Source organism: Mus pahari, chromosome 1 (assembly GCF_900095145.1).
Source record: "Mus pahari chromosome 1, PAHARI_EIJ_v1.1, whole genome shotgun sequence".
NCBI lineage: Eukaryota > Metazoa > Chordata > Mammalia > Rodentia > Muridae > Mus > Mus pahari.
In genome coordinates this window covers 100107250-100131684 of record NC_034590.1, presented here as the reverse complement: position 1 = coordinate 100131684, position 24435 = coordinate 100107250, and the positions used below count along the sequence as shown (strand labels likewise).

The 24435-nt window shown below is 47.9% G+C and overlaps 1 protein-coding gene across 1 annotated transcript in view; it reads right to left on the bottom strand.

The window, feature by feature from the left end:
* Tacc2 (transforming acidic coiled-coil containing protein 2) overlaps positions 1-24435 on the bottom strand; it is a 208097-nt gene that overhangs the window by 78461 nt on the left and 105201 nt on the right. Inside the window, exon 7 of the mRNA XM_029535953.1 lies at positions 14031-14168. Within this exon, the coding sequence (XP_029391813.1) occupies positions 14031-14168 (138 nt within the window). The remainder of the gene's footprint in view (positions 1-14030; positions 14169-24435) is intronic.

Here is a 24435-nt window from a genome sequence, read left to right as displayed (position 1 = left end):
TTCAAATCCTGATTTTTCCCATCATTGGCTATATGCCCTTGAACCAAGTGCCAAAGCACACAGCATGGAAGTACTAGCTGACCCAGAAAAATGGGCATGCTACTCCAGAAGGATAGTGGGAAATGACGCTAAGTACAGCCCATGAACTCCTGGGACCAGGTCCTCCTTTCTAGGGACCATGTTACCTGAGTAGAATACTGTTACAATAATACAGTCATCAAGTGCTTGTATTTAGAATCCCAGCAACCACACAGTCACAATATAGTGACTATTATGTAGTGGATAACATCACCTCACTGATAGTAAAATTGTGCCCCTAAATCATGGTAGAGACAGAGAGGCCTGGGCACCTTTAAAGTTGATGATACTGAACTACCACTGTGATTTCCTATTGAAGAACCTCTCAGACCCTTAATTAATACTTTTTTGTTTTTTTTTGTTTGTTTGTTTGTTTGTTTTGAGACAGGGTTTCTCTGTATAGCCCTGGCTGTCCTGGAACTTACTTTGTAGACCAGGTTGGCCTCCAACTCAGAAATCTGCCTGCCTCTGCCTCCCAAGTGCTGGGATTAAAGGCGTGTGCCACCACTGCCCAGCTACTTTCTTTTTATTTAAAAAAAAAAAAAAAAAAGACTTATTTATTATATGTAAGTATACTCTAGCTGTCTTCAGACACTCCAGAAGAGGGCGTCAGATCTCATTACAGATGGCTGTGAGCCACCATGTGGTTGCTGGGATTTGAACTCAGAACCTTTGGAACAGCAGCCAGTGCTCTTAACTGCTGAACCATCTCTCCAACCCCTAATTAATACTTTCTGATGCTGACCACACCTAAAAGTTGGTTATTTGGTAATTTCCCCACAGAAAATGCAAAGCTGAAGAAAGTGGGGGAAGGAAAGGGTTGTGTGAAGGCCTCCAAGTGCCCCTTAAATTCCTATGAAGCCCTAGTCCTTAAAGTTATTAGGTTGTTTTGTTTGTTTTGCTTTGTTTTGTTTCGAGACAGGGTTTCTCTGTGTAGCCCTGGCTATCCTGGAATTCACTCGGTAGACCAGGCTGGCCTCAAACTTAGAAATCCACCTGCCTCTGGCTTCCAAGTGCTGGGATTAAAGGCGTGTGCCACCACTGCCCAGCAAGTTCTTAGTCTTTTCAGGTGCCTTCAGTTGTGTGGTGAGGCCACATAGGTGGTGGCTCTCAACACCCTGCTCTCCCTACCCTCACATGCTGGCTCTTCCTCCCATCTGTCCCACCCTCCCTCCTGGGCCAGTCTTCATCCTGACCTCCCTCTCTGGACACACGCCAATGGTGCCCACCACTTTCAAACACAACCCTGATAAGACCCTGACCTCAGACAGCCCTTCTGGGTCTTTAAGCCCCATACACAAACACAGTCTGGGACCCTGAGGGTAGGCCAAGCCCTCATGGATAGGCTCTAAGCCTGACAAAGCCCTGTAGCCACAAGATGAGCCCTGTGATCCAGGCTCCACAGTCCACAGGGGAACAAAGGTCTGGGACCCAGTGAAGGGCTAGAGAGATGGCTTGGTGGTCTTTCTACTCATGCAGAAGACGGGTTTGGTAACCCTAGTTCCAGAGACATCTGGGGCTTGCTTCTGGCCACTGTGGGCTCTTGCATACATGTGGCACACAGAGACTCATGCAGACTCACACACATACATATAAATTATACACGTATGTATGCATGCACACACACACAATTTTGTTTTCAAGACAGAGTTTCTCTGTATAGCCTTGGCTGTCCTAGAACTTGCCTTGTTTACCAAGCTGGCCTCAAATTCGGAGATATGCGTGCTTCTACCTAACAAATGCTAGGATTAAAGGTGTGCAGCAAGACACCAAAGGAGTTTTTTGGTTTTTTTGTTTGTTTGTTTGTTTGTTTTTTGGTTTTTTTTTTTAAGATTTATACATTTATCATGTATACAGCATTCTGCCTGCATGCATGCCTGCAGGCCAGAAGAGGGTACCAGATCTCATTATAGATAGTTATGAACCACCATATGGTTGCTGGGATTTGAACTCAGGACCTCTGGAAGAACAGAGAGTGCTTTTAACCTCTGAGCCATTTTCTCCAGCCCCCAATGGTAGTTTTGTAAAAAAATGATAGCTAAGCCAGACAGGGTAGCTTGTGCCAATCCTCACGGCACTCGGGTGTGATAATGGTGTGAGGATCAGGAGTTCAAGATTATCTTCACCTACATATCAAATTCAAGGGCCAGCCTGGACTCCATGAGATCCCGTCTCAAACATTTTTTTTTTTTAAAAAAGAATGTCCAACATGCCTCTGGCACTCCAAGAAACAAACCTAAATTCCGTCTTGGTTTCATGTTTCGGGGAAGCCGATAGCATTCCTTACCCTGCAATGCCGTGGACCCCTGAGCTGCTAATTACCCAAGCGTGTGGGAAAGGAAAGTAGGTCATATCACAGAACAGCACAGGGGAGAGGGCTAAGGACGTAAATACAGCTAAAGAAAGAACAGGCTGGCCAAGGTCCTGTTCCTTTTAGCCTAACCTGCCACACCCACCATACGGTGGTAGGCAGTGGTGGTAGGCAGTGGGAAGGCTGGGTCGACCCACGAGGGCTGCCATGCAGGAAGGGCCCTTCATGCAGGCTGTCATTCCAACGGCACTATGGCTGCCCAATCACAGCTATCCCTCGGCCCGACCCCCACATGTCCAACTCCACCATACAGCAGGGTGCCCCTGGGCTGTGGCACCTGGGCACTGTTCCTGGCAGACTCACGGGCTTGTCTAACACTACTAGGAGTTGGGAAGCTGTGCAGCCCAAGTCTGGCACCCCATCATCATGTGAGCAGGAGCCCAGCAGGGCAATGCAGCAACAGGGGACGTCTGACTGTGGTCGGGAATGGCACAGTGCTGGGCTCTCTCCACACAGATGTTACAGAACTGGGCTCCTTGATCCTGGACTTGGAGCGAGATACCCTCCTGTCACTCAGCCTCACTCATGTCCAAAACGGGATCTGCTACCTTAAAGGCAAAGTCCCCAGTCTACCATCTGGCTTTGCACTGTCACTTGCCCCTTCCTGTGTTAGTGCATTAGTCACAGTTACCTGTGTGTCCATCGGGTACCTCTGCTGTCTAGCAATGCATGGCACTCTTGTACACTACAGCGCCCTAAAGCAGATGCTGCAGGAAACCCTAGGGGTCATGGGAGTCTTCAGTCCACCATGACTAGAGAGAGGAAAGATAGCCATTGAATCTCCTACACCAGGGCCACAGGTATTAGATTGGTCTTTTATATATCTGATCACCCTCGAGTGTGGTTAGCTATGTGGGGCTCAATGCAAGCTTCCGGGAGGCTTCAGTTTTTCCAGAAGGCTCTCTCCCTATTTTTTGTTTTGGTGTGTGTGTTTGTGTACATTTGTGTGTGTGCATGTGTGTGTACATGTGTGTGAGCATGTGTGTGCATATGTGTACATGTGTGTGCATGTGTGTACATGTGTATATGTGTGCATGTGTGAATATATGTGTGCGTGTGTGTATGTGTGTGTTCACTGCTGGGGATGACACCTGAGTTCTTATACTTCTAGGCAAGCACTCTACAACTTGTCTAGAATTCTCAATCCCTCCTAAGGTTTCTCTTGCTATCTCCTTGAGAAGGAGATTATCATGTCTCTCTTCACTCTTGTTCTCTAATTCCACATGAGACCCTTCACGTTTCATGTCAGACTACTCTTCCTGGGAAAAATATCACTTTACTGTAGCTGTGGAAGAAGCTGTTGAGGTAAGTTGAGGTCTTACTGTTACACCCAGGGAGAGAGACCAGAACATGCTAGCAATTCCGTGATGAGAGCTGAGATTCATCCTTATTGTAAAATAAGGAAGCCAGGATACGATGTCTGCCAGCTATAGGACAGGAGAATGGACAAGAAGAACAGAGGAGAAGTCATGGAAAATCACAGGGCTATTCCACAAGTTAAATGAGTATTGAAAAGTCACTCACATGTAAAGAAATCAGTAATGCAAACACCACAGAAAATTAAACATCCCCAAATCCTCCTTTAAATAAATCCTCCTGTAAATAACTCTATTCTTTTGAGAAGGAAATAGTAGGTAACATTCTTGAGTAGACTGATGAAAACGTACATCCTCCCTGATGTCGACCAGCATATAAACTTTCCATCCAAGCAAAGGGAAACATGGTAGAAAAGGAGTGGACACTAGGGGAGGGGATGAGGCTGGCTCTGAGGCACTGACCTAAGCCCATGGAGGTGGCTACACAACTGGCTCTAAGTTCCCTACAGGCAAAGGAAAAGAGCAGTCAGTTAGACCACGCATAAGAATCTAGCAGATTAGAGTTAGAAACTGGGAATGTTGGCAGAGTGACTGCCAACACTGAAGCTGGGTTTACTCCCTAGCCCTTCATTAACTGATTACGGCATATACCTATAGCCCTAGCACACTGGACAGTAAGGCAAGAGGGTCAGAAGTTCAAGCTCATATCCAGACACATGCATAGCAAGCTCAGGCTAGCCCAGGCCAGTTGAGATCCTTTCTTAAAAACAAGCCTTTTTTTAAAAAAAAAAAAAAAAATTATATTTTTTTTAAAAGGGCTCGGGAGACATCTCAGTGAATAAAACACTTGCCACCCAAGTGGAGGACTAGACTTCAGATCTGCAGAACCCATGTAAACCTGGGGCATGCATAGCAGCCTACCTATGATCCCAGCACACTGAAGGCAGAGACTAGCAATTCCCAGAGCAACTGGCCAGACTGGCCAAAATGGTGAGCCCCTGGTTCAACAAGAGACTCAGTCCTAACATATGGGGTACAGAGTAACCAGGACAGACACTCAAGATTAGCTTCCAACCCACTCCCAAGGCTGGGTACATGTGTACCTGCACACACATGAACATACACATACAAAGCACATACATGTACACATACACCATGCACACAGACATATATAATAAATAAGTAAAACAGTTAAGAAGTAACGACAACAAGAATCACTCTGTGGGTGAACACCTGGCTTTGCTATTGACATTGCTGATGCACATACTCTCTCCTAAGTCCTCTGTCAGGGGACTGGATGTATACAGTGGACCATGACTTCTACAATATCCTACCACCAGCCCACTGTTCAGCAGGCACACCAGGAGCTACTGAGCTGCCCCCTGCAAACCAACAGCAGGAAACTAGGAACATCTCCTAGGGAGCTAGTTGCTCCATCCTGGACTGAGAGCCCTAGAGCCCTACCTGCCAAGTCTCCATAGCAACAAGGTGTGATGTGATGCTTGACAAGTTGCTCCACCCTGGACTGAAAGTCCCCACCTTTCATATCTCCATGGCAACAAAGTTACCCACACACACATACACACACACACACACACACACACACACACACACAGGGAAGCAAAAGAAACCACCAGGACCACATTTTTTTTTTTGTTTTTTTTTGTTGGTAAATTCCCTAATAAACATGATCACTTCTCAACCAGCCCTTTTTCTTTTCAGTAGCCTCTTGGGAGATGCTCACTGCCAGTGACCACAAGGCAGAGCCACAGCCTGGCACAGGAGACATGAAAGAATCCTGGCAAAAGAGTGTCCACCAAAGCCCTTGAGAACAGCGACCTGCAGAGGCAGACCTGGGCGTGAAGGGGGGATCCTGACTAAGGTGATGACTAAAGGCAACCTCAGAGAAGACAGAAGCATCGGAAAATCAAGAGGTTCCTGTGGAACCAGTTACAGAAAAGCTGTCTGTGCTCAGCAAGTCAGGAGAAGGTGAAGAGTGTGCAGCCCTGAAACCAGTAGGAAGAACTGTGGCCCAAATTCCTCATTCACTGTGAGCAGTTACAGACAGACAGACACCTTCAAAGTCTACAGCAGCAGTTCTCAACCTGGGGGTTGTGACCACCACAAGGGCGAATATCAGATGCCCTGCAGACCAGATATTTACATTAGGATTCACAGCAGCAGCAAAATTACAGCTAATGAAATAGCAACAAATAATTTTATGGTTGTGGGTCACCACACCATGAGAAACTGTATTAAAGGGTCTCAGCGTTAGGAAGGGTGAGAACCACCAAGCTGCAGCTGGTTCAAACAAGTCAGTCATTCTTATTTCCTTTTTCAAAGTCTCAAGCATTTCCCCAACTACTGATGGCAAAATCTGGATTCACTCAGGGAATTCATTTTAAATAGCTCCTCTCAGGTAACAATTTTCTTCAGACTTTACCAGACACCCTTTCCTGGACTAACTTTATAGACCTGATCCTAAATAAAAACAAGCAGGTTGACCCAAAACTGACTTTTGGCTCAGTAAAACCCACCATCCTAAATCCAGGTTCCTACTTAGAAATTAAATTAAATTTTTTCCTTTACCCGTGGACTCACCTGGGCCAGGTGATTGCTTCTGTCTAGCCTCGAAAACACAGCCATTGCTGGCCATCTTTCTCCTCGGTAGTAGCCTTTTACAGTAATAATTTCATATGCATGCTACGGTCTAGGTTCCTAAGAGAGTGTTAATGTGTCTGCTTTGACTGTAGCTGTGTGGATCCTCTGAGATCCTCTGGCTCTTAAGCCTCCTGTTCTTGGAGACCTTTTGTACTAGAAATAAAAGGGTCTTTTAAGAAGAACAGTAGGGTGTAAGCAGAGCCCAGAATGGATTCTGTCAGAAAGGATGCAAGGCTGGTTTCTCCAGCCAGACTGGGGAAACCGGCTAAGCATGGTCACCTGCCCATCTCCAGAACAAGGAGTGCTCAGGGGCTGCAGGGAAGCCACTCAGCATGAAAAGGCCTCCCAGATGAGCAAGCAAATCCAGAAGCCCCAAGCTTTGTGTCTTCCTTCCGGTGAGAGCAAAGGATAGCAGCCAGTTCAAGCCTCAGAAGCCATCCACACAGCCTGGCACACTGCCACCCCTGCCTGTGAGCAGTGCCGTAGAAACCAGGCTCAGAACTGCTGACTCAAGGCTCCCTGAAGCAGCAGAAATCCAGAGTGCTGGGCCAGAAATAGGAGCCATGAGAATCTACTGAGAGCATATCTGTGGGCAGAGCGAGTGAATGAGTGTGTCCGCATATGCATGGTGTGTGTGTGTGTGTGTGTGTGTGTGTGTGTGTGTGTGTATGTGCTACCACATCCTAAAAATATCACCTTTTTTCCATAAAAATCCCAGAAGCCCTATGTGTAATTCTCTTGTCACCCATGTCCCCATGGCCAGCTACATGAGCACACAACTGTCTGGAGATGCAGGCTGTTTTGCTCCCCCTTGAATGCTTAGCTCTTTTTTTTTTTTTTTTTTTTTTTCTGTTTTTTTTTTTAAGATTTACTTTACTTATTTATTTTATGTAAATGAGTGTTCTATCTGCATGTACACCTACATGCTAGAGGGGAGATCAGATCACACTGTAGATGGTTGTGAGCTACCATGTGGTTGCTAGGGATTGAACTCAGGACCTCTGGAAGAGCAGATGGTGTTCTTAACCTCTGAGCCATCTCTAAGCCTGAGTACTTAGCTCTTTAGGAGTTGATTTTTACACATGAAGACAACTGTCTTGTGACCTCAGACTGACCTGAGTCTTGCCTTGTCTTGATGACCTTATGGAAATGTTGGGAAAGATCCCCGGGCATAGACATGACCAGGCTAACTAATGGATTGCAGAGTCTCAGACAGTGCATGGATGCCATCTGCAGGGTCACTGCTATATCTCCAGCACCTGGATTCAGGCTTAGTCAGAGGAGACACTCCACAGACGAGTGGATGGGTGAATGAGGAAATGAGCCACAAGACAAACTCAGGCCCTCTCTAACACATAGCTACCACTATGTGTTCAGTGTTCAGGCCAACACTGTCTCCTACCTGGACCACGGTGACAGCCACAGGATCCTCTGACTCTGACATCTCCTTTCCATCTATCCTCCTACCAGAAATCACCCTGAATTAAATTCCATCCCATCTCTCCCTTGCCTGAAGAGAATAGATGATTTCCTTTCTCAACATTTTGGGTCCCAATGGGACCAAAGTGGCCTCCTGCCATTCCAGAGCTAACCTGCAACTGTGGCCATGACCTAGGTACCCTCAATCAAGCCTCTCTGGCGTCTCCCTAATCTGCTGCAGTCTGCAGGCTGCTCCACACCTCAGTGATGGCACAGGTTGCCTTCCTTCGCTCTTGGCCCTCACCAAGAACCCGATCACACTATGAACCCCTCTGAGCTATTTGCTTCATAGATATTTGCTTATCACATTGAGCCCCACAAGATGGTTACTACTATCCTCACTTTAAAGATAGGTAAACTAAGGCTCAGAGTGGCCAGGTAACTCGTCCAGTGTCACACAGATCAGAAATAGACCAAGGGACAGGTCTCTCTAGCTCTACACGCCTTCCCTATTCCACATCATAGAGTTGTAGCTGGCCTGGATGACATAAAGGTATTCTGAAGACTCTGTCAGTATATCAGGCTACTAAGGGCCCCGGAGAATGAGGCTTCCCCAGGAACCGCATGCTCACGGAAGAGTGCCAGAAGAGGGGAAGCTTGCCTCCCAGAGTCGTATTTTACACAATTCTGTAGATTTGTCAGACGCCATACAGGATGAGACTGAAGCCCACACAGTGATGGGTCTGTGTGGGCAGAACCTTGACTGGGACTGCTCATAAGCCATGTGCTAGGGCCTGTATTTACACTGTAATCTCACTTCAGGATCCCAAAGACAGGCTTGGGGTGGGGTAGAGAGGCTCACTGGATCTCTTGTTTCTCTTCCCAATGTAGGTAAGTTGAATAAATCTCTATTATCAACATCATCGTCATCATCATCATTATTATTATTATTTAATATGTATTAATTTTTGCTTTCTACTTTTAGTTTGACTCTTTTAGTGGGCTTACTAAAGACAGGCAGCTGAACCTGGCTTGAGGCACAAGTGGTGGCCTCCATGTTTGATACCAGAGTGCAGCACAGATTCAAGTAGGATATGGCTGCTAAATCACTGGGTAGGTTTATCTGTGGGTAGGTGGATGGATGAGTGGATGAATGGATGGATGGATGTGTGGGTAGATGGATGAATAGATGGGGAGGTGGACAATTCCCTTCTAGGCTACTCTAGAACCTCGGAATCCAGCCCAGAGGGACACAGGGTAGAAATTCAACAGCTCTCCTCCAGCTGTGCTCCACCATCAGGACCAGGGGATGCTCTGCTCCCAGTCCCACCTTCCGTCCTCTCTCAGAAGAAGGGCACAGTGGCAGGGGAGGTGTCCTAAAGCCATTCTCTTCCCAAACTGATTCCACCCAGGGAGACAGCGCAGATTTGGACTCTCTACCCTTCCTTCTAGAGAGGGAGCAAAGCTTCCCTTTGCCCTGAGCCTCCAGATAAAGTCACTGAGATGACAGTGACAGCAGACACACGCAGCAAAACCTCTGTACCTAGCAGCTCCCTGCTCATGTACAGGAGATGAAGCCAGAGAGCCTGGGTGGCCTGCCTGTGTTTGTCTCCGTGGGAGGGAGATGTTGTATGCCTGTGCCCAGGAAGCCACAGAACAGAGGATCTCAGTGCAGAGTGAAGGCTGGAACTTGGCTTATGGAGCACTGGAGTAGACCCCAGTCGGAAGGGCACAGGGTCCAGCCAACAGAGTCTCTCGTCCCCAACAATCCAGCCTTTCCAGACATCAGAAGATTATGCAGGTCCGCCATTGTTTGTGTATACTTTGGTCGGTCCCCACAAACTCACACAGGAGCTTCATCCTCAAAGCCATGGTTAAGGCTAAAGAAAGGGGAAACTGATTTAGAGATGGTAACTTTGGGGTGTTCTGGGGTTCAGATATTAATCTGATTAAGTCTTGGACAGAAACTAGACAGACTCTTGCATGGGGTCTCTGTGGTGAAGCAGCCAAGGGAGCTGGAGACATGCTTTCCAACACCATGCCTTCCTGTTTGGACATTCAAGCCTCCAAACTGGTTAACTAAATAGACGCCTCTCCTTTATAAAGTTACCCTGCCTTGGGTATTTCATTATAACAACCAACAGAAAACCTAATCAAGATTCTAACTACAGGGGCTGGAGAGATTGCTTAGTGGTTAAGAGCACTGACTGCTCTTCCAAAGGTCCTGAGTTCAAATCCCAGCAACCGCATGGTGGCTCACAACTCATCCGTAATGAGATCTGATGCCCTCTTCTGGTGCGTCTGAAGACAGCTACAGTGTACTTACATATAACAATAAATAAATCTTGAAAAACAGAAAAAAAGACTCTACCTACACTACAAAATGAGTTACTGGGGTGGGGATCTCGCAGAGGGGCTGAGTGTGAGCCTGCACAGTGGTTCCCACACAGCTCCAGTCTCGGCTTAGGGGAGAAGCAAAAGCCCTGTTCTCCTCTTGCTCAGGAAAAGCTCTCGAGTCTTGGTGAGCCTTGGTAGAGGGATGGAAGCTATTTGGACCACATGGGAACAGTTTATCAGAAAGCTTGGCAAGCCCACAGGCTGTGGTTCAGGGCAGCATTTCCCATAGTGCACTGTTCTCTGGGCCCCCTACATTGACACTGAGGAACCAGCTTGATCCCTGAGAGAGATGAGATGGCTCTCCAGACTGTTTCCTCTGGGTCTGTTCACAGGAGTAGTCCGAAACTAGGTTTCCAAGCCACTAACCTTAAGAAATGAATGGCCCCCGAGAGGTCAGGTTGGAGGTCAGGGGTGATAGTTGGTTGGGCCTCTGTGTTCACACAGCAAGCTTTTGGCCCAAGGTCTGTAATGCTGGCTTGGGCTGTACTCCCATGAAGGGGGGCTTTTACCGTGCATCTCTAGCCTCTCATAGCTCTCCAACAGCACAGCAAAGTGAGGGAAAGGCCTCAGGAGGGCCATTCTGGAGGAGACAGTAGTGTGGCCAGAAGTGTGACATAGCAGTCACTATCTCTCTCTCAGGAGAAGCTTGTGGCTTCAAGAGAGTTTGTTCAGCAGAGCGCTAAGTTCTCTCTACGAGGGTTCCCTTTCCCCTCTCCTCAGACACATCTGTTCTCCACAAGCACATGGCCAAATGATCACCAGTGGGTAGAAGGGAGCGGGGAAGCAAGCTATTTGCCTGGAGTGTGGGGTTGTAACAGCATGTCCACAGAAGCCTCTAGAATCGGGGAGCTGCAGAAGGTGCCTAGCAGGCGTGCAGTAACTGAGCATCCGCAGAGCTAATGAGATGTGCCTTTTCCAGGACACCGGGTCTCACTGCTGCCTTGCCCCTTCCAAGCCCTAACATGGAGAACAAAGCCACAGCCGTGGGGCCTGTGGCTGCCCGGGCCTCATGAAAACACAGGAGGCAGCTGGCCCTGACAGAAGAATTGCTGTGGAAGACTGAAGCAGAGCAGGGATCTAACCTCTATCCTGGAGCCAAACGAACTTCAGGCTCTGGCCAGGGCCAGGCTGGTGACTCAAACCTTCCATCTCAATGAGATGAAGTGCTAATTTGTGTACTGTTGAAACTAGAGTTGGCCCAACCAAGGACTCATCAGATGGAGAAAGGCATGATTTACATGGATGCCTGCATCCAGGCACTGGCCTTATGACTAACAACATGGAGACAGAGAGATGGAGGGCACCCTTACACAGGCAATGGGAGCCCAGCAGGCCCACGTCCTGTGCAGCTGAGCCTGGTTATAAAGCCTCAGGGCACATCAACCATCAATCCTCAAGCACTTGCCTCGCTGACAGTCGGCTACCAAGGCCTTTTAAAAATGCAAATCTGATCACATCACTGTTCTGCCCAGGGGCTTCTGGGCACACTTAAAAGACAGGCAAGGAAGCCCGGGGCTAAAGCTGTGTGCAACGGAATATACTTGGATTAGGGCCCAAAGTATAAAATAAATACCCCTGAGTCCACACTGACATAAATAAGTGATTGAATACATTAGTAAATGGGGGAGAAGAGACTAGCCTCCCATGCAAAAGGATCATAAATAACTTATGGAGGCCTCCCCCAGCAGAAGGGAGAATGGCTCCCTGCCCTGCAGTGGGGACGCACACGCTGACACCCACCCAGAAGTTTAGACAGTCGAGGAAAGCCAGCCAGCCAGCCAGCCAGCCAGGTCAACACCAATCGCCATCCGTTGTGCTGACACTGGAACCCTCCATTTTATAAAAATGATCCCTTTAGGCCTGAAAGCTGACACAACAGGCGCATGTGCCTACAGTAGTAGCTTGGCCACCTGGCTTTAATCCCTGGGACCCATGTAAAGGTGCAAAGTGAAAACCAGCAGCAAAAAGCTGTCCTCTGGCCTCCAAATAAACACGGTGGCGTGTGCTTTACATTTAAAACAAAGGACATACTTATTTTTATTTTGTGTTTGTGAGTGTTTTGTCTGCACATAAGTGAAGCATGGGTATGCAATGCCAACAGAGACCAAAAGAGGGTGGTAGATGTCTTAGAACTGAAGATAATAGGCAGTTGTGAGCCAGTATGTGGGTGCTGGGAACTGAACTGGGGGCCTCTACAGAAGTAGCCAGTGTTCTTAACTACTCAACCATCTTTCTAGCCTTTGTGACCAGAACTGTTCTAACTACCAAGGTCACCAAATAAGACAGGACTGAAAACTACCACAACCAAGGGGCATGTAGGGAGACTAAAGGCAACAGTGTTCTGAGTGACATCTGGGACAAGAAAGGGCATTAAAGGCAAACTACAGAACGCCTGGTAATAGAGACTTCAGTTAACAAGAATGTATCAATATGGGATCAGTAACTGTCACATTAGCACAAACAATACTATTAAAATATCAGCAGAGGGAACTGTGGGTTAGATAAATAGAACATCACTCTTTATCTTCTATATTTTTTCTTTTGTTTTTTGTTGTTGTTTTTGTTGTTGCTTGTTTGTTTGTTTGTTTGTTTGTTTGTTTTTCGAGACAGGGTTTCTCTGTGTAGTCCTGACTGTTCTGGAACTCACTCTGTAGACCAGGCTCAGAAATCCGCCTGCCTCTGCCTCCCAAGTGCTGGGATTAAAGGCGTGCGCCACCACTGCCTGGTCTATCTTCTATATTCTTTGGTAAATCAAAACTGTACTTTAAAAAAAAAAAAAAAAAAAAAAAAGTTACCAAAGGAAACAAAGATAAGGACCCCAGTTTTTACGGCCCTGCCTGCTGAGCCACGATCCACTCCTCTTGGAGGCTGCAGGCTCCAGTCTCTACACTCTAAAGACCCTTCAGCTCTGCTCCCCTGCCACGCATGCCTTCTCTGCCCCCAGGGACCACACACATGTAGAAACTCCCCAGGCAGCATCTATTCCTTCCTCGGTGTCCTCAGCCCACACAGGATTAATCCTACTGAGGACATCAGTCTGTATCCAGAGACCTCAAGGCTCCACATTGCCAGGCAGCATGTATCTTCCAGACCTGTGTCCTGTCCCTGGCATGGTGCCTAGCCAGAGCAACTCAAGTCCTGATGCTGGCTCTCAGATGCATAAATGAACAAGATGCAAAAAGAGCCAGAATAGGAAATCCAGGAAATAATCACTCCAAGGCAAACCACAGCCACCTTAGTGCAATTTGTGTGAGAGCCTTGGGAGCCTCGGACATGGAACAAGTGGGTAGCTCACATTTACTAGGCCCAGGAAGCAGGAGGCAAAAGCTCTGTGTCCCTGGAAATTGGCTGCATCAGATAGCAGTCACCCTTGGATAAACTTGACATAGTCACATAACCATGACTACAGTCGAGATGCAGGACAAGCTATGATGTTACAGTTAAGATCTTCTTTTAGCTCCTACCCCGGCCACCATAATACTTTCCATTCCTTGTAGTTTTGCCTTTTCCACAGTCTCCTGTAAGTGGAAACCTACAGAGGGAACATTCTCACTCACAGGCCGTCGCTTCTGCCTCTCAGGAGTCCTTGCCTTACACACGGTGTCCCTGCTACAGAAGAACTAGCTGCTCCAGGAAGCCAAGCTACAAGCCAAGCGATTACAGACATGGTGTCAGAGCTTTGCTGGCGACATCCTAAACCTAGCTCACCCTAGGACAGCCAGACAGAGAGACCACCCAGCCTCGCTCCCTCCTGGACAGCTGCTACTGGACCAATGCTTGTAGATTACCTGGGTATGTTCTTGGCCAGGTCTTGGCGGGAGGCAGTGGGGGTGACTTCTACTCCAGGACCGGCTGCGGAGGAAGCCGAGGCTGTGTGTTCTGGGGCCAGAGGAGCAGGACTTGCACGGGCAGCAGATGGGGAGGCGCTGGGGACATAATGGGAGAATTATTTCAAATGGAATTCAGCTCATTAATGGCACATTCATCCATCCTTTCTCGCCCCACCCAACCCACCCACATTTGTGGAGAGGACTATTTAAAGACATAGTGCACTGCTCCTTGGACTCCCTTGACTTACACATAGTAGAGGCCACAGCCTCCAGTCCGAGAGTTCCTCCCTCATTCGACTCCAAAAAACCTGGGGATTCATTAACTGCTCAAGTGTTAGGGGCCCTGGATGTCTTCTCGTCTGAGGGTTGTTTGAAGATTTTTATATAAAAGTATTCTAACAGTTTGGTGCATACAATGAAATTCTGCATTGAAAATTAAAACACAATTCTAGAGGCAGGCAGATTTCTGAGTTTGAGGACAACCTGGTCTGCAGAGTGAATTCCAAGACAGCCAGGGCTACACAGAGAAAACCCTGTCTTGAAAAACAAACAAACAAACCCCCCACAATTCTGTAAATTCGCCACAATTTGGCCCCAAATTTCAAGAGAGAGAAAAGTATGGGTGTATGAGCTATTGGGTCACTCTGGGACCTGGATTGGGATGGGGGTAGGGGTGGGGGCTAGGTGACAGCTCTGTCTAGGGCCCAAAAGGATTATGAAGGCAAGCCACCTTCATGTGGTAAATGTCTGCCCTCTCCTGGACAGCCAGGGGATCTGCCAGTGTGCTGGGCCTCAGAGAAAGTACCTGGAAACACAAGCCCCAAGCCAAAAGGTACCAGCTTGGAGCCCAAGAAGCTCTAACACGGATGTGTACAGCCTGGGAACTGGTTTTCAAAGCAAGTGAGTCCCCAGCTCCTGCAGCCAGCCACACTGCTGTCAGCTCGGAGCTGGTCAGCTGATGGCCTCTCAAGAGCCAGGCTGGAGTCTGGTGACTCAGAGGCAGGGCCTGAGACCCAGGCTGCAGGGGCAGCTCAAGTTTGAGGTTTTGTGGTCTGTGGTACGGAATCCCTTCTTCTCTTAGGGGCAAATAGCCATAGGAACATTGGTTTCTGAGTCACTGTGCCATGCTCAGAGCCAGCCTTGTAGGCTCTGCCTCCAGACCAAACCTGGCCCTGAAAGACACCAGCCACTGCATTAGGTGTCCAACCCTGGAAAGGCAATTCTTACTCCTACTTAAAGCCCTGTGGTGATTTAGCAGGCTCCACAGAATCAACCCCAGCTTTGCCCTTCCCTCCCTTCATGGCTCTGGCCAGCCTCTTTTGTCCTTATAACAGGCTTAACTCCTGGGCAGGCAGCTCCTCCCTTGGTAAGCTAGCAATGCTTCACCCACTCGTATCTAGCCCACTTCCTAACTGAATCACGTAAGCACCTCCATGCCTTACTGTGGCTGCCCTTGTCCCTGCCTTCCCTACCCTTGGAAGACAGACCATGAAAACCAGGAGCCCACAAGACTTTATTAGAACTCAGTGATTGAGAGTTAGAATATTTCAGGTCCAGAAGGAAAATCTCTTGAGCTATCTTAGCTTCTAAATAGACATTTAACTACCCACCTATGCGGTGATCCAACATCCTTAAGACCGAGGTAAATCTTTTGGAATATACAGACAGACCTCTAGCTTCCTTCCACCAACCCAGAAGCTAAGATAGCATCCGAGGCTGTAACAGATTACCCCACGTTGCTGTACCTGCCTACCTGATGCTTCCACCAATGTACTTGGAATTTGTCTTGATTCATGTCTTTCTTTGTTCTGTTACTATAGAAACATCATGAGGCTATATCCATGTTGAAACACAGAATTTGGGTTAACCTAAACAAACTTCTATTTTATTCTTATTTCCTTTGATGTGAGAGATGTGGTGGGGGTTTTGGTTTTTTGATTGCTTGTTTGTTTGTTTTGTGTGTTTGTGTGTACACACATGCATTTGCCACAGCACACACATATGGATATCAGTGGACAACCAACACAGACTGCCAGGCTTCATAGCAAGTGCCTTTACCTGCTAATCATCTCTTCAGACCCACTAGCTGTGTCTCCTCAGTGATAGCACCCACATCTGCACTACGATCCCCAGTGATCCAGGCTATGAACAGCAAGCATCATCGTCACCAGTGAAAAGACAGCCTGACACGTCCTCGGGCTGAGAGAGAGCTGGAAGCCACGTTGCCAGTTCCTCAAGGGCCCCACAAGGCTGGGGGTGGAGAGGGTGGAGCCCAGAAAGCTATGATCCTTGTAGGACCCTAGAATCTAATCCACAGTGAGTAAAATCTGAAAGATAAGCTGGGTACGGGGTGGGGGTGGGGCATACCTATAATCCCAGCACTTGGGAGGCCAAGGCAGAAGGAAGCATCATGAGGTCTGTGCCATCCTAGGCTATGTAGTAAGTCCTTGTCTCCAAACAAAATACAGAGAAGTGGCTGCAAATGAATAAAGCAAACTGCCGAGGGCTGTTTAATCTCCTTCAGAGAGTCTCATTCTGAACAGCCTTCATCCACACTTACAATCAGTGGAAAGCCAGCTGCTGATGGGCACATCTTCAATCCCAGCACTCAGGAAAGGCAGGTGGCTCTGAGTTCAAGGTCAACCTGGTCTATGTACTGAGTGCTAGGACTGCATAGAGAGACCCTGTTTCAAAGAGGGGGGAAAAAAAGCAAATTGCTAGTCTAATTTCAGCTTTCTCAAGAGACTCTGCTGGCTGAGCTCCCACACTTTATGAATCCCAGGAAGATTTAATTTCATTAAAGGCGGTTGTTGCTTACTATTGTGTTATTTTAAGGGTTCTCGCCTTTGGGTTGTGAGGGAAGTTACCAGAGGGTGGGGAAGACTGCCTCATGGGGCATTTTCCAGGGTCACCCAGCGACAACATGCCCTCACTTTAGTAGTCTGGACAGCCTACTTGTCCCTAAGCCAGTCTATTCCCACAGGACCACCGGCAGCTCCCTCCTCTCTTCCCCTCTACCGGCCTCCTCCTCCATAGCCACACCCTTCCTGCACTGGCCAGTTCCCATTAGCTGAAGGCACCAAACAAATGACTCAACAGCCCAATTAAGAATGGAGCCTCCCTCCCACCATAGCCAGTTCTTGACTGAGGTAGTCAGGCCCCAACAGGGAAGCTGAGTGACTCACTACCACACATGAGCACCACACAACCCCTCCTGACCCCTCCCCTCTCTCTGTGTCCTCTTCGGGCCCCTCCCCTCCCCCTCTCCCTCATCTCCATCCTCCTCCTCCTCCTCTTCCCAGGCAGGGCACTGACACCGGAAGTCGGGACTGTGAGATTTTCCTGTTCTCAGAGGCTCAGGATCCCTGATCACCTTTTCCGCTGAGTCACCTCCTTCTTCCGGAATCAGTCCTCTTTGTCCAGTCACCTCTGTGGCCCAGGCCTTCCTCATCTTAGCAGAACTCCTGGGGTATCCAGAGTGTATACCTCAGGGTTTATCCTCCTAGGTTCAAGTTCCCTCAGCCACCAGGAGGTCCAGTTCAAGTCTGGTCAAGATGTTACCTCACCTAAAACCCGTCTCCAATTCCTCATGTGCCCACAGGTGAGCCACACGCAGGCCCATCTCCACAGCTCCCTGCTCCACACAGCAGAGGAATCCATGAGTTCCCCAAGCAGTACCTTAGTTTATACAGCCTTCCATCTGGAGCAGGCCTTGGAGCTCTCACCGAAAGGGGAGACAGTGGCTACCAGGCTCTCTGAACATCTGGTAGGTTGCTGAAAGCAAGCTCTACTCTCCTGCTAGACCAGGAGAAGCCCAGAGAAGGCCAGAGTCTCTGCCATCCTTTGGTGAGGCACACTCAAGAACATTCCACAAGCAGCAGGTCCTTCCATCCCTCACCTGGCAGCACAACCTCTGGGGCCACTGAATGAGGGACACGTGTTCTGTGTTCTGGGAATGCCAGAGCCTATGTGCAAAGGCAGACCAGGCCATGGAGTCTACACATAAATGAATGTAACTAAAGGCAGGGTAAACAGCCCGCCATGTTCTAACAAACTTCAGGAATTCGAGAAGCAGCCAGGCACAGGGCCTTCTCAGTGTGGCGGCACTGTGAGTGACAGCTCTTAAGTCACACCCAGAGAGCCTGGGCCTACATCTGAAATGGACCTTAAGTGCACTCCCTGCTCCCTCCAGCTTCCTGAGAGAACACAGGCCGCTGTGGCAGAGACAGGAAGGCGGTAGGAGTTCCTGGTCAACAGCCTTGGCCAGCTCCTGTCTCTGCTTAGCCCCACATGACCAGCAATGACCATCTTAAAGACATTATTCTCAGGAAGGCAGCACTTTATAGCTGGGAGCTGCTGCCCAGGACCACTCCCAGCCTGGGCTGGGTCCCCCCGGGTGTGTCTGCCAAATCCTGCACCGGGAGGACAGAGCCCTTCAAAGTGGACTCGATTCCATTTCCACCTTCTCGTGCCGCCTTCAGAGTAGTCCCACTGGCCTCTGAAAAAGGGTGGACAGGGGAGGTATGCAAAGTCCCTCTGGTTGTAAATATCCATGATCCTTTCTTCCCACGTAAGGGATTAATAAATGTTTTCCAAACCATACGAGAGTAATAAGGAAGCCAAATTCAAATTCATGCAGAGTGTTCCTAATTTGGAAGATAAAGAGAAAATCTAATTTAAACTTTTTTTTTTTTTTTTTTTTTTTTTTTTTTTTTTTTTAAGAATTGAACTGACAACTAGGGAAAACATAAACCATCATGATTTAGTAGCCAGTCAGGATTTATCATCAGTCAAGGTGTTGTTAAGCCCGGCTGGACAAGACCTTTGACCAGCTAGCACCACTACCTGCAGGTCAGTTTGCTGTCCCTAAACTGGCACTTTGCCAAGGCCCAGTGCGGTAACTGGTCCCTTTAGCAATTTGGCAGCCATGTAAACCTACCCACAACAGAAAATTCAGTTGAGCAACTGGCGTGCAGACCCGAGGCCAGACTGCCCAGTTACAGAGAGAGTCCGTTCCCAACACTTATCCTTTGATTCCCTGTTCTGGGCTTTTGAGTCCTTCTTGGCAGAGTTCCCACTGAACTGATAGCAAATTTCATTTCAAAAATCAGCTGGGGCTGCCAAATTAAGCCCCTGTCCCAGGACAAAGACCAGAGTGACTCTGCTGTCACAAGAGGATGATAACGGTCCCCAAGGCGCAAGCTGAACACATCATGGCCTACTGGGACAGATGGCCATCTTATCTCCCATTTCACAGCACCGTCTGGAACGCATTTAGCACACAGCCTTCCCTTACGATCTCTTGATATTTTTCATCTTCGAATCCCCTAGTGTACAGACAATCACTCACATAACAGGACAGGCCTTAGGGCCACAGACTGGGCTCAGACTGAAAGTGAGGAGCAAGCTGCAAAAAGGGGAACGTGCTCTGAAATTTCTGCTGTGGTAAACACTGGACAGTCTGCCTGTGCTGTGAACTGTGGAGTAGGGAGCGTGGTTCTGAGCTGTGACCTCTGGAAAGGTCCAAAGTCCAACCTGAGAGGTGCTAGGAATGGCCACATATCCAGATATTTCCAATCTCTTAATGAGACCCACTCACACATGGTCACCAGTCCCCCAGGCTGTCGAGTATATAAACATCATCATCAATGCTAATCTGCAGATTCCAGAGAGTGAAGAGTGGGGGGGGGGGTGAAGAAGGTGAATGGCAGGTCAACTCCTCCCATTCTCCCTGCCCCCAAGTCTGCACCCAAAAGGAAGGGCAGGGTCTTCAAGCTTGGCCAGAGCAGAACTTCAGGAGAAAGAAAAATTTAACTCGGAGAAAAATCATCAACATCATCATCCCCAAATGATAGGGAAGAGGTTGATGGTGCTGGAAGGTCTCCAGTTCTTATTGCTGTCACTAGCTGCTTGGTGGGGTTCCTGTTAATATGTCTCCTTATATGCCCTGAACACATGATGAATATACAAATAGATACAGAGGGGTCTGGAGAGGTGGCTCAGTGGGTAAGAGCACCAGCTGTTCTTCCAGAGGTCCTAAGTTCAAATCCCAGCAACCACATGGTGGCTCACAACCATCTGTAATGGGATCTGATGCCCTCTTCTGCTAGTGTATATGTAGGTGTACATGCAGATAGAGCACTTGTATATATAAAATAAATAAATCTTTTAAAAAATAGACATGGAGAACAGAAAGAGGCTGGTCTCTGATGTCAAGGACATTTGTACACAAAGCCCAAAGGTACCTATACAGATTAAATAGTTCACAAATCTCAAAATACCAAACAAGAACAACACTACTTTTTAGGATAAGCCATTCAAAATTGTCAGTATTTGACAACTGCCAATATGGGATCTCGTGATCTAGTGGCTCCTGGCTGGGAACACAAAGGTTATAAACAAACAAGGGACCCTCACTCAGTGCAATGGGCACAGAGCACACAGCCCTGAGAGGCAAAGGAGCCTCTTACAGAACTCTGTCCTTCAGGTTGGTTAATTTCCTTTCTACATTAAAAAACAATTCCTCAGGGCTGGTGAGATGGCTCAGTGGGTAAGAACACTGACTGCTCTTCCAAAGATCCTAAGTTCAAATCCCAGCAACCGCATGGTGGCTCACAACCACCCATAATGAGACCTGATGCCCTCTTCTGGTGTGTCTGAAGATAACAACAATGTATTTATGAAGGCTCACATCCATCTGTAGAGCTACAGCATACTAATATACATAAAATAAATAAATCTTTAAAAAAAAACAAAAAACAACAATTCCTCTACTTTATAATCCAAATATTAACTGCCTGATTATTAAATAAAGATTCAGCTAACTTTTTGGGAGACAGTCAAATCTGCTCAAAGACAACTGCATTGTGCAAACTTATAAGAACAAAACCCATACATGATTTGGGAACAAAGGAAAAATAGAAGCAGGAATCCTGGGTTTCCACAGTCTCAAAAAACAAGGTCATGATGCCCACCAGTGCCACAATTCCCCCCAGGGCCACAATGCCCACCAGGGCCACAATATTCCCCCTCTCAGGGCCACAATTTCCCCGCAGGGTCATGACTCTTTCTACAGAAGTCACATTCACAGGTAGCTTTAGCCACCAACTGCTGGCCCCAGAGTCTGTAGTCCTGAGTTCCCGTGACCAGGACAAGATTGTCTCTACCTAGTGTGCACTGCACGTGTGCCCCAGAACAGCAGTAGGAACACCCCTGGGGTCTGGAATCGTCCAGATTCTAAGTAGAGACTTAGGTAGGGCAGCTGTCAGACTCTCACCAGTTGCTCTGGTACACTGTAAGTCTGGCATAAAGCAGGGAGCTGAGTAGTTTTCCAGTGGTATTGATGGGACCACTCAGGATCCAAGGAGAGACCACCTGCTTAGATTCCAGACTGGGAAGAAGCAGGAGTCAAGTGGGTCCTGACGTGACCTTAATACCCTGCTCCGCCGCTCACAAGTGACAGCACTATAAGGTTTCTCTAGGAAAACCATTCTGGCTTTTTTCCTTTTTGAATGAAAACACGGAACAGGGCTGGAGAGATGGCTCAGCGGTTAAGAGCACTGACTGTTCTTCCGAAGGTCCTGAGTTCAAATCCCAGCAACCACATGGTGGCTCACAACCATCCGTAACAAGACCTGACGCCCTCTTCTGGTGTGTCTGAATATAGCTACAGTGTACTTACATATANTCCCAGCAACCACATGGTGGCTCACAACCATCCGTAACAAGACCTGACGCCCTCTTCTGGTGTGTCTGAATATAGCTACAGTGTACTTACATATAATAATAAATTAAAAAACAAAATCACGGAACAGATAGGAGTGTAAATGGCTGTGGGCAATCTAGTCATTTGGGATCTTGGGTCACCCAGACATGTCAAAGCAGAACTGAAACCAAAGGGAGCAAGCATGGTGTCTGCAGAGAGGACATGAAGAAGTGGCTCTCCTTTCATCTACGGAATCCCTCAGAGAGCGTGACAGCTCCCTTCCTGGGAAGAGCACGAGGCACTCCGCTTTGACCCCAGAGCATCAACAGGTGCCCTGTCTCTTCTCTCCTCTTTTTTAAATCTTCAAGACAGCCTCACACAGCAGGCAGGCCTCAATCTTGTGATGAAGGCGAAGCTGACTCCTGCTCTGCTGGGATCTCAGACATGAGCCGCTGCACCTGGCTCCAGTTTCTTTAAATACCCTTTTACTTTTTTCTTAAAAATGTTTATTGCATTTGTGTGTGTGTGTGTGTGTGTGTGTGTACACGCATGCGTGCGTGTATGTGCACTCGTGCACACGCATGTACACATGGCATGAAGATGGAGATCAGAGGACAACTGTAGGGGCCATATTTTCTCCTTCCACCGTGTGGGTCTTAGGGGATTGAGAAGCCATTGGACTTGACATCGAACACCTTTATCCACGGAGCCAGCTTCCTGGACCTTTAAGTACCTTTTAAAAAAACATTTTAAAATTTTAACTTGAATTGGCCAGGTGGCTGAGCAGTTAAGAGAGCTTGCTGCCCTTGCAAAGGACTCGAGTTCAGTTCCCAGCATCCCTATTGAGTGGCTGACAACTTCCTGTAACCCCAGTTCTAGGAGATCCAAATCCTCTTCTGGTATCTACGGGCACCAGCACACACACACGCGCACACACACACAGACACACACAGACACACACACAGACACACACACACACACACACACGCATGCACGCACACACACACACGCGCACACACACACACACACACACCACGCACACACACAGACACACACGCATGTACACACACACACAGACACACGCACACATGCGCACACACACACATGCATGCACGCACACGCGCACAAATGATTTTTTAAATTAAAAAAAAATCTAAAAACACGTTTTAGATGAGTGTAGTTGTGTATTCCTTTAATCTTAGCACTAAGGAGGCAGAGGTTGTAAGATCTCTAAGTTTAAGGGCAGCCTGATCTACATCCAGGGATAATAGTGAGATCTTGTCTCAAAAAGAAGAAACACTTTTTAAAAAGTTTTTCATTTAAATTCTGTTGTGTAGTGATCCCCTCAAAGATAATACCATTGTAACTAGACTGTCCTGAAGCAGTGGCTCTCAACCTGTGAGTCAAGACCCCTCTGAGGGGTCAAATGACCCTTTCACAGGGGTCACATGTCAGATATCCTGCATATCATATATTTACATTATGATTCAGAAAAGTAACAAAACTACAGTTATGAAATACCAGCAAAAATAACTTGATAGTTGAGGGTCCCCACAACATGAGGAGCTGTATTAAAGGGTTGCAGCATTAAAAAGTCGAGAACCACTGCCCCAGAGGAAGACAGAATTGCCTGCAGGAAGTAGACAATTCAAAAACTTCAGAAGCCCCTGAAACTGACCAGATTCACTAGCTCTCCCTTCCTCAAGTATCTGTACACAGCAGGGACAACTGAAAGCTGCCCAGACAGGCTGAGCTGCCCAGGAGAATGCTGGGTAACCCCCCATCCCATTGAGCTGCCTGTAGGCCATGCAATATACTCCAGGTTTCTCATTTTCCTGAGGTGTCGCCCACACTGGGGTGCTTTGCTGATGCAGCTGTCTCTGAGTCATTTCTACTCCTATAACCCCTCACCCATACTCCTGATATAACCTCAATAAAACTCAATGATTCATCAACCTGGACTTTGGAGTTTCTGCTCATTGGTCTGTCACCGATACCCTATCTGGGCGAGTAGACATCTGCTCACTTCTCTCCACGAACAAGTCGGGCAAACAGCAAGCCTTGTTTCTGCAGGAAGGCGCACTAAGCTCTCTACACCGTTTCTTCCTTTCCTTCCTACACTAAGCAGGGAGGGGAGGACGGTCACTTCTGAGGTTAAAATCACTTCTGCACCCACCAGGACACACTTCTTAGCCACACCAACAGCTAAGCAGAGGTTAGTCCACTGGTTGCTTGCCATTCACAACAGTGTTCTATGAAGCCCACAGACATGAGTTGGCCAATGCTGAACCATTGGGGGGTAGAGAACGGGGGGGGGGGAGATTGTGGAGGTGGAGGAAGATGTGCTATTCCTGAGACCCCCTGGCAGACTTTGATGAGCTACTCTATCAGAACACAATCTCTTTTGTATTTAAAAGCATCCTAGGTCACACTCCGATCGACTATCTCCCTACTCACACAACGGCATTAACTCCTGCTAGACAGAACAAAGCCCCAGTAACGTCCATATTTTCTTCACTGGGCACACTCAGGCCTCTGGGCACTTCAACATTGTATACAGGGATCACTCTAAACAGCAAGGTCACCAACAAGAGCACAAAAGATTGCAAATATGCTGTAAAGGAGGTCCTGAGTTCAGTTCCCAGCAACCACATGGTG